The 11,100-nt window shown below is 46.1% G+C and overlaps 1 protein-coding gene across 1 annotated transcript; it reads right to left on the bottom strand.

Moving 5' to 3' along the window:
- Positions 1-449: 449 nt before the first annotated feature.
- SMIM30 (small integral membrane protein 30) lies at positions 450-4,113 on the bottom strand. Its single transcript, XM_049814234.1, has 2 exons — positions 4,077-4,113; positions 450-3,267 (listed from the first exon to the last, which is right to left on the bottom strand). Exon 2 carries the CDS (start codon positions 3,194-3,196, stop codon positions 3,011-3,013), a length of 186 nt encoding a protein of 61 aa, XP_049670191.1. The 5' UTR covers positions 3,197-3,267; positions 4,077-4,113; the 3' UTR covers positions 450-3,010.
- Positions 4,114-11,100: the final 6,987 nt, after the last annotated feature.

Genomic DNA, 11,100 nt, shown 5'->3' with positions numbered 1-11,100 from the left:
TAGAAAATAAGAAAATGGTCCTTTATATCCTCAGGTCTCCAGCTAGAAAACTGCCATAAATGGCTTTTCTGGTATAAAGGCAACTACATAATGGCAATATTGAAAATTCAGTCAAAAGGAAAAATAAATACTTCAAGTTTCCCTTGTACCACAGAAACGGGACTCTTTGCAACTGCAAGCTGCCAGGTTCAAAGTAGGGGGACCAGCCCCCTTGAAGTGCTCTAAAGTAACTGATACTGAAACGAGATAAACAAGTAGTAGGACCAAGAGAAGTACGCTCACTGTACAAAAGTTCAACTGAAAACATACCTCATGCCGCATGAGTTTGTAAAGTCACCTAACATAAGCAAAAGTATGTAAGAAAATAGTATTTAGTATAAGGAATTTCGGCATTTTCAGTCATTTCTGTCATCCCAGTGTTCTTTTTCATAAGAACTACTTCATCAAGCTGATGACAAATCATACATGAAAGTTTATTAAGACAGAAGAAAAACAGGGGTATCTGATTTTACACTCAAGTCATTGACAAATGCAAGTCTTTAACAATAAAGCTTCTGTCAGAACCCAGGAAACAATGTCATTACGCTGTGCAAACACCTTTCAATGACGTACATACAGGATTGGGCAAAGAACACAGTTCCTCATATCCCTATCACCTGACGCCAATTACTCTGCTAAAATTCTGTTCTCCTACAGTGAAACTGTTGCACAATTCTGTGAAAATATTGCCAGGGATCTTTTCCAAAGTGAAGGTAAAGGAGTCTGTGAAAAGCTGCTTGTGATAAAATTTATTCTACTGAAAAAGCAATATTCAATATTCTACTGGAAAATTGGCAAAACTCTCTAATTTTCAGAAATATAAAGTGAATCGAGGGGTGATTTTTGTGGTTTGTTTTTTTTTTGTTAAGGGTAATGGTTTAGCCAAGCTGGAACATGGAAGATCACACTTGATGTGTGCTCGCATCCACCCAGTTGAATAATCACATATAGGATCATCTACTGCTGCTAGGCAGCTTTCAAAGGTGACACTACTGTCTGAAGCTCCTCTTAGGGCTGTAAATTTCACTTGTACATAGTAATTGTGCACCACGTCCCTTTCTGACTTTTGGAAGCCACAAAAAGGGTTCAAGAACAGCTACCTGTCAAGACTTGCATCTCGTCAGAGCAACTTTGTGACCGTTATTAGTCCTGTAACTTAAGAGCAGAAACCCACATTCTTGTGGCTTGCTGGGATGAGTCCTACAGTTTCAACCCCACGCAGTTTTGGAAGCTTTCGTTTTACCTTCCTGCCTCCATCGACCACGAGAGAGGGACATAAATTGCAAGACTGAAATAACCAGGGCATCTGTCTCCTCAGAGGTTGGAGACAGAAGTCAAACCAGCCACAAATAGCATACAGAAATCTTAGAATTTGGAGAACATGATCTGCCCACCCAATTACTTATATAAGACCTGCCTGACAACTCTTCTAGCCATTGCTTTGTGCTCTACTGAACAGAGACACTTACAGAGGAAGGGGAGGATTAGTATCAAAATATATAGCTCTGCATCACATTTAACCTTTTTCCCCAGCTCTGAAAGATAAAAGCCAAGATTTTCAGCAAGAGTGGCAATGTCCACAGCACAAGATCAGAAGGAAATTCTGTGAACCGTGGAGAGCTCACCTTCCTACGCTCCTTATTCTGCTGCTGTTACAGACTGTGTTCCTTGTCTGAAACGGACAGCTAGAACACCCTAGCAAACCAGAGGGAATTGTGGCAGACATTCTTGGTTGTGCCATTTCACCTTTGGTACTTAAAGAAAGAAACAGGTCCTGGATATGCTACTGAGTAGAGTCATTCAACCGTATACCATACAATCTGACTGCACATGAATAGAATAAGACTATTTACATCTCCCATTTTGTATCAGGATTTTTTACTTTGGTTTTGGTCCTAATCTTCTGTGGAACACATATGCATCAGTTAGGTAAGAAGCCTAAATGTTTAGCTAGCAATGTAAGTTCGTCATGAGGAAGACACTTGAGAACAATGGACCTGTTGACTAAAACCAGGATTTTAACAAAACATGTTCTTTCCATATCGCAAAAGAAATGTGCACAACTGTCTTGTTACAATTCTAATAACTCCCTAATGCAGAAATACTACACAAAATTCCTCATTAAATTACGTAAGTCTTCAGTTTTGGGGAAAAAAAATACAAGCAGCGAATGAAATGAGCCTTAAACCTGGTGTGCCTAAAGGAAAGCCAGATAAAAAAAAAACACAACCAAAACCAAGAGACAAAAAACATATACCTAATCTGATTTACGTAGCCTTACATGTACTATTCTGTGAAATACACGTTAAAGAATAATAGCGGTCCCATTCTTAAGTGTATCTCCTCGGTAACAAGAACACAAGCTACAGGAGAGGCTCATTATAAAATAAAAATACTTAAGAAAAAAAGTTTTCCGTGTCTTCTTAGTTCTCTGAAGTCTCATCCCTGTGACAGCAGGAGTGAGCTGTTAGGTGTCCACTCTCGTTACAGAGAACGTGAGCACATGCACACAAGTCAAAGCAGTCTGCTCACTAGCTATCTAAGTACAGGAGCACTTCCAAAGCTCTGTCATCCTGACTGAAAGATTAACAGCTGCTTCCTCCTGATTAACCCTTGAAACCAAAATTGTGGAACTTGTTGATGCGTCTCCCTCACATGTTCTATTTATAAACACGTACTGTGAACCACTCTATGGTTTTCCTTCCCCATTCAGAAAGTTCTTACCCTTCTCTAAGGCAATATTTAATCACAAGCAATATAAAATCATCTTACTGTCAAGAGGACAGATCCTACGAATCCCCTTTACTAGGTACAGCCTTGATTCTGTTGCACTGCACAGTAAGAGGGGCTTGCAGAAATATCTACTACATGGTTTTTGAAAGTCATCCAGAAGTGAAGCTCAGTCTTACACCCCGGATCTCAACCCCAAGCCGTGTTTGGAAATTCACTTCATCTGAGCATCTTCTTGAAATCATTGCTGCCCGTTCCTTTTCCTTGCATACAAGCCAAGGCAGGCACAGAATCCGATGACGCTGACAGCGAGGCCTAGTAGGAAGGCGATGGTATCTCCTGCGTCCAGGGCTTCAACTACTGGCAGCACCAGCAGCAATGCAACGAGGACCAGGAAAAGTTTTGAGGTGTTCTCGGTAAAAGGCATGCTGACGACCAGCTGACCCCAAGGGGAAGTTAAACGAGGAAAGCGGTGGAAAGCAGGTACTTCAGCGGTACCTACAAGGAAAACAGAAGGAACGTGACAGGATTTCCCTGCCTTCCTCCCTGCAATCGTCTCGCCAAAAGCCGACCGACGTGATCGATGCGCTACAAACACCCGCGCGGGACTCGGGCAATTTAGGTTTTATCTTCGCAATTACAAAAGTAAATGACTTGGTATCACGAGACAGCCACGGCGGGTTTGCTATCCTGCTTCGCAACTCTGAGGAAACCAACCTTCTGGAGTCTCACCCTGAGGTAGAGTCGGAACAGGCTCTCCCGCCCGCGGCCACCAGCGCCCGCTCCCTTCACGAGGTGTCAGGGCCGGGCAGCTCCTGCGCCCCGCTCACCCGCCCCTGCTAGCAAGGGGCATCCTCCCCCGGCACCCGGGAGCAGGGCAGCCCACTCCACGCCGGCGAGGATGTGAATTTAGACAAACACCCTTCCCGCTTCCTCCAACTTCGGAAGCGTCCCTCTGAGCCGGACCGACCGCCCCGCAGGGCTTCTTCCCCTCCCGGGGCGCACAAGAACGGAACACCGCGCCGACATCACCCCGCGCTGGCCGAGGCCGCCTGGCCCACCCGCGACAAGCGGCTTTTTCCGCCAACCCACCCCCCCCCCCCCCCAGAGCCCACCCGCGGCCGGCGGGGTCCCGTGACGGGGCTCCGTCCCGCACCCCGGCCGGCCCCCGGCCTCCCCCGCTAAGCGGGCTCGAAGCGGGGCTCGCCCGCCCGCTCCCACCGCCGGCGGGCTGCCTGCGGGACGGCCGCTCCCCGGGGGGCAGCCCCCCCCCCCCCCTCCCCGCACGGCGCCCCTCACTCAGTCACCTCCTGCCGCCGGCTCCGGGCTGCGGCACGTCCCCGCTCCGCGACCCTCCGCTCCTGGGGGCGCCGGCCCGCGCCGCCTCAGCCGCCCTCCCGCAGCCCGCCAGCGGCCATGACAGGAAGGGGCGGTGGCGCGGCCGGGGGCGGGCGTGACCCGGCCGGGCCGCCTCCCGCTCCCGGCACGCACCGCCGCCCGCCGTCGGCCCTCCGCCGCGACCGGCGCCCCCTCAGCCTCCCCTTCCCGCGGGCGGCTCGGGGGCACGGGCGCCTGCCAGCGGTCGGGGCGGCTCCGGGCTCTCCCGCCTCCGCGGAGGCCGCCGGCGGTGCCGGCCTGGCCCCGGGGGACGGGAGCCGCCTGTGGGCGGCGGGGCCGGGCGGCAGCGGGGAGCTCCGGCACCAGCGGGAGGTCCCCGGGCCGCGGCCTGTGGGCGCCGGGCTCCTCCCGAGCGCGGGTCTGCCGCCGGAGCCGTGTGGTGATGAACCTCAGCCCGAGGAGAGAGCGGGGCCCGCAGGCCTGCCCCCCCCCCCCCCCCCCCCCCCCCCGCGGCTCCACTGAAGTGAAATTACGAAAACGTACCGACCCGCGCCGGTTGTCTGCTCTTTTCTCTGAAAATAAACAGACGGGACAAGTTACCTGTAGTCTGACTACAGGCAGCGCCTGACTCCTTTCGGATTCGGGCTCGCTCTGCAGCAGTGATAAGGAGTACCCATCCGTGCCGTCGGAACCTACTCGGAGGAAAGCAGTTTTACCAGGGTGGAGAGCGGCATGGTGCCCTGTAAAATGAAAAATTAAGACATAGAGAAGTGTAGTCAGGTAAATTACCTGAGATCGCCCCCAAAACCTGAGTCCGACTTGTCCTGATTTTTATCTTATTTCTGCCTTGGGCAAAGCTGCTTGTGGAAATACTGTGTTGTGCTGTTCTCTTACACAGAGCAAGGTTAAAATGTCTTTCCTGTAAATGCTGCAGGGGGTTACTAGCTAGTTCCTAGTCAGAGCTCAGTTTCTTATTTTTTCGGTGGAAGGTGTGTGTGCTTGAGTTTGGATAAAAGACCTGTAAGCAATTGTAGGTGTGTCTTTGGGACGCTCGCAGGAATAACCAGAAGAAACCGTGCTAGTCTAATGGCAAAATTAACCTAGAATTTGTAATCCATGACTTCGAGCATTAATTCACGATAACCCGTGTTATCACAGTGTTTCCCTAGACTTGAGCAAGAAGACAGCTTTTGTGAACATTTGTCTTCACAGAAACAATTTCCGATGAGCTGCTTAAAAGAGCAGTGAAAATCCAGATGGGTTGTTCAACATACATATCGCTTTGCCTCTGCCGTATATAATTTCACCATAATTGCCCTTGAGCAACCATTCTGTATGCTTATAGGAACTTTGTAAGTCTGAGGTGGGATGTTACTGTTGCGGTGATCATCATTCCTTTATTACTGCCCTTCATTTTCCCGTCTGTCTGGATGCAGCAGCTGTCAATTGTCTTAGACAATAAACTTCCAGGGATAAGGAACAGTCTTTTTGCTCCCTCTTTATACCAAGTAGCATGAAAGCATCTTCTTTATAAGCAGCAGTGCTTAAACTCTGTGATAATACAAATAATAATAAATGTCAGTATAACTGATAAGGATCCCTTTTATTCATGAAACACCTATTTCACGGTTTTTCTGATCTGAAATACTTGATGCCTCATGTTCAGTTCTGCCGGCATTTTCTCAAGAAGGTGAGGCCAGATAAACTCACAGGAGAAAACCACTGAAATTTCTGAGAAAGTTGTCGTGGCACGGAGGAGAGTGATGCTATGCTGCCTGTTCCATTCCTTAATGAATCAGATAAATCATAAACCCTACAGAACCTGAAGAGTAGCAATTTGAAGTGCAGGAGGTAGGTGTCATCTTAATCACTGCTGTCATCCCAGAGAGCAGGCCTTGGAGTCCTGGCCTTCTTAGTTCCCTGCTTGGCCTATTTACTGCATCCTGCACTCTTGACAGGCAATTGTTACACTGTTCTGCAATGTCACAAAATGTTTAAATCGTCCCTGTAAATTTCAGTGCTGTATTTGCTGTCGTTACCACTTACCAACTAAAATTTTCAGCAGTTTTCATTTAGTCCCACAAAATGGATGCGGAGGGTGTGGGGGTGTGGGGTGTGTTGAGCAATGACTTTCAAGTCTGTCTTTTATAACTAGAAATGTCAGTACCAAAGAGCTATGACATCTTTGGACTTGTGTATTTTGAAGGTGAGGGATGTAAAATCCAAGGGGAAGACTGGACTTAACATAACTTACTATCTCTCCCCTCTTCTCAACAGCTGTACTAATTTACAGGCAGTTGAAATGATATGGAGAAGTACAGCAGGGGGGTGGAAAATATTGATTGTAAGATAAATAATTTATTAGTAATACCATGGAAGCGCCATTGAGAGCTAGAAAGCAGTGCCATTTGGGGATATTTCTTTGCCTTATTAGCTTTTTCAATGCCATTGCATTTTGCAGCTTTGGCTTCAGAAACAGTACTGCTTTGAAAAAAAGCCAACAAAATCTAAACAGTGAAGGAAGCTCTAGCAGTTTTTGTGCTGCCTGAATAGCAGAGAAATGTGTATTCAGCTTCAAGCTCTGCCATCAACTTCCTGCATCACCTCAGGCAAATCTTCCTTTTGACCTATCACTGCTTTGATTGCTTAGCTCAAGCTATTATGTAACTAATATTCAGAGGAAAGATGGAGAATTCCCAGAGCTGACAAGCTAAAGCTTTGTAATTTTGAGCACAAGGCTAAGGAGGTATACGTGAGGGTGGATATTGAAACTAAAGTGCACTTTTTGGAGAGGAAAAAGTTATGAAATAATCAGCAGAGCAAGGCTACACCCTGAAGGGGGTATTCATTTTTTTTTTTCCCCTCTCCTACTTGGTTCATCTTCTTTGGAGAGCCATTTGTTTATTGCATGACCACACTGATCTGAGAAGCTTTCTGATCAATTTTTGGACTTCAGTTGTACTTCTGTAATGAGAAATGCTGGCTCTGATTACTGATAAGACACTGACTACGGGGCAATGATTATCACTTCTACATCAACGTGTTCACCCTTGAGCTACTTTTCCCTGGTGATACTTAATCTGACATTTTAGCTGCCTATCACTATGTCCTCATCTCTTCACTTCACTCAGATCTACATCCAGTTTTTCTCCTACAGAAACCATGACTTGCTTTATTTGAACTTCACTGGGTGCATCTCTTTCTTTGAGCAAATAGACTCTACTGTAACCACCTCATTTGCTTCTGCAGAAGAAACAAAATATGGCATGAATTACTTCTTTCATTAACCTTTTCCACATTCACTGCTGTCACACAATGTTAGCATCATCCTTTCTCTTCCTGCCTCTCTCATTATCCTTCCTATCATGTGTGGGTACTTCATCCTGCCTTCTTTTTTCCCTTCTATTTCTCAAAGTCCTTAAGTTTCCTCTTAAATAAATGTAGGTAGTCACAGGCCTTCCCTGTCATGAAAACACCAGTTGGATTCCCTTCCTGTAACTATCACTTCATCTGTTTCATTCCTGTCATCTCTAACCTCTCCAAACATGCTGTCCAAACCTGCTCTAATTACATCCTACATCTCATTCAGTATGGCTCATTCCTTCCTCCATCAGCTGGAGCTGCTCACGTTGGTATGTCCAGATAGCATCTCAGACATGAAGGCCTGTGTTTCATCATTGTCTCTTTGACCGGTGGACTGCTTTTGAAACTCTCATTCCTCTTCCCAAATCCAGTAAACACTTAAGAAAAAAAAAAAAATCCTTTAAAAAAAGCCTGCCTTTCCCAATTCTTCACTTTTGCTTCTTGAATCTTTAGTGCCAAGTCCTCCTTTGCTGCTGCTGAGAGTATGCTAGGCTTCCATCTGTGTTTTTTCCTCTTGACTGTCTAGACATTGTCCCTAGCTGCCCTTATCAACAAATACAGCTTTGAATACCACCCTTAATTCATGTGTTTCTTTGTCTTCCCTCTTTTTATTCCCACTTGATGTTTTTGAGGTCTTCCTGCATGTAGCACAGCAGCTCCTAGGCCTAACAGTTCTCTTCTGACTGTATGACCTAAAGTCATGTCCTGAACAATTATTCCCGTCTCTCGCTGTGACCCCTGCAGCTTTGTTTATTCAAAGTGCTGCTGCAAAGGGGCCTCTCTCTAGTTTGTCATTTTTACTGTGTTCCCTCACTTCTTAATCCTCTGGTGTTACATTTCCTCTTTTGCTGAACCAAAGACAAATTTTCTTCTCAGTCCTAGAAGGTCTTTGCAGTATAATCTTCCCTCATACTGGCTTATCCTATTGCCATGTCAGGAGGTTAACTTCTACCTTTCTTTTGTCACCCCTGGCAGACTCCTTTTGATCCTTCTGAGAAGCAAAAGTTACTTCTTTCTGAGAGCACGGAAAGGCTTAGAGGAAGAATTGCACCACTTTTTGATGGAAAATTCTTTCCTTTGGTACCACATGCGTCCTGCTGTCCTTTATACAGACATGAAAATAATGGATTAAATAGCCCAGTGATTCCTTTTCCCTCAGTCCTTTGCTCCTTTAGCCTGGCAGGGGACCTCCTCTGCCCGCTGGAATCTCTTTGAGTTCTCTTGCCAGCACTTCAGAGATGTCTCTGTGCAGCCCTGGCTGGAGCAGAGAGGCATGGAGGCAGCTGCCAGCCCTGCAGAAAAAAAGCTCTGGAGTTGGAGCTGGCAGGAGGCGGGAGCAGCGAAACCGCAGGAGCGAGTGCACAGGACGCCAGCCAGAGTTTAACACCCATTGATTGACTTCCCCGCCGAACTCTGCAGGGGAATGTGAGAGCTACCCATCAATAATGGCAAATCCGGGGATTCCCTGCGATTGTTGCGAGCGTTGTCATGCTTTTTCTGGATTATGAGGAGCTGGCTCCTGGGGTTTTTGTAGAAGCATAATAAAGAAGACATAGATATCAACTGGAATGATGCATCCAAACTCCCTCCAGCTCTGAGGAAGTAAAGTCTGCATCCAGTCTTCCTGATTTCAGTCTTTGTACTAATGTTAGCTATTGAGATGTTCTCACATCATTATTCATCAGTGTTTCCACAGGTAGGTTGAATATTGTGTATTGTTTGTCTGGTTCTTTCTGAGAAAAATAAATTATTGTACAATAGTTGCAAAGAAAATGTATACAGCACAAGCAGTTCCGCTTCGGAGGGCCTGGCAATGCCACCTTCATCAGTATGGAATGGTAAGCAAAAGAAGGTACTATTCTACACAAGAATGACAGAATGAAATTTAAAGGGGGAGTAGCAGCTGTCATCCACACACTGTTTTGTACAGTACCTTTTTTTTTCCAAGCTATGCTGTCAGATGTTTTCTTGACTTCTGTGCATATGGTTGTAATAAGTAGAAGTTTCATGAAAATAAAAATTGATTTAAACATAATAAGCTTGTATAATCATATGTTTCAAATCTAGATCTAATCCATATTTGGATACCTGTTTATCTATAGGAATGTGTCAATAGCCTTTTTAATCTTTTTCCAGCTTTAGGCATTGTTAGAAATAAAGCTTGCCTACTTATGGAGTTCCAGCCATCTAAATCTGAGTGTGTTAGTCATGAACGAAAAAACCGGTGTTATAAAAATTGTCCCTTACATTTGCATGCCTAAAATATAATTTTTTTTTTCAAGATTGGTGCCCCAAAAGGAAGGTTGCTGAAATTAGAGGATAATTTGGCAAAATAAAGAGGTTGATGTCAGGCTGAAGGTGGTGTATCTTTGGCAGAAGAAGGGGCAGAATTCAGAAGGAGGAACTGTGCTACATGCCAAAACTCATTGCCTAGGGGAGAAGAATCACAGGATCGCGGAGGCTGGAAGGCACCTCTGGAGATCACTTAGTCCAACCACCTGCTCAAGCCACCAGGGCCAGCTACAGCAGGTTGCTCTGGGCCGTGTCCAGTCAGGTTTTCAATAGCTGCAAGGATGGAGACTCCACATCCTCTCTGGGCAACCTGTGTCAGGGTTCGATCACCCTCACAGAAAAAGGTTTTTTCATATGTTTAAATGGAGTTTTCTTCATTTCAGTTTGAACCCATGGCCTCTTGTCCTGTCACTGGGTGTCACTGGATGTCACTGAAAAGAGCCTGGCTCTGTCTTCTTCAACCCCCCATCAGATATGTATAGGTATTGCTAACAACCTGCCTGAGCCTTCTCTTCTCCAAACTAATCCATCCCAGTTCTCTCAATCTCTTCTCACATGCCAGATGCTCCAGACCCTTAATCACCCTCGTGGCCCTTTGCTGGACTCGTTCCAGTATTATCCATGTCACTCCTGTACTGGGGAGCAAAGGACTGGACCGAGCACTCTGGATATGTCTCACCAGTGCCGAGTAGAGGGGAAGTGTTACCTCCCTCAGCCTGCTGACAGTGCTTTTCCTAATGCAGGGCAGGATGCTGTTGGCAAATGGTATGGCCCTACAGCGCTGCTATGCTCTCCAAATTTTACACTGATCTGAGGAGTAGAGGGATTTTGGAGTAATTTATACACCCCTCAACAGCTGCTCAAGTTATCACACTCATTAAATGCTCTGCGGTTCTGGGGCACTAATTAGAACATGCTTTCGCGTAGTCCCTGTTTAAAAAGCCAGCTCAGTATTTCTGTTCATTAGCTCAGCACGTGCTCTAGAGGAACTTTTTGGACTGACTCAAATCTTTCAGAAGCCTTTTGTCAGGGTCCAGTGTCAATCTCCTGGGCAGGGACCAGGCTGCTCAGCTGTTATGCGTGAAGAGTGAACAGTTCTGCCACAAGATGAGAAGAGGTTGAGATGACTATGGATATTTATGGAAGTATATCCGAGGCAAGAAGCAATTAAATTTATACAAAGAATTAAAAATTAACAAAGCCTGGAGAAGGAAAACAGGAAAAGTAAAAAGATCTGAGCCACACAGAGTGAAACTCAGGGTGAGAGTTGCTGAAGACAGAGAAGAGAATAAAACTAAACTCTTTAAAGGAAAAGGAAGTATCATAGTTGCAGCTGAC

This window comes from Accipiter gentilis, chromosome 11, assembly GCF_929443795.1.
Source record: "Accipiter gentilis chromosome 11, bAccGen1.1, whole genome shotgun sequence".
Lineage (NCBI taxonomy): Eukaryota > Metazoa > Chordata > Aves > Accipitriformes > Accipitridae > Astur > Astur gentilis.
The sequence above is the reverse complement of the archived record's forward strand: the minus strand, read 5'-3'. Positions and strand labels throughout refer to the sequence as shown.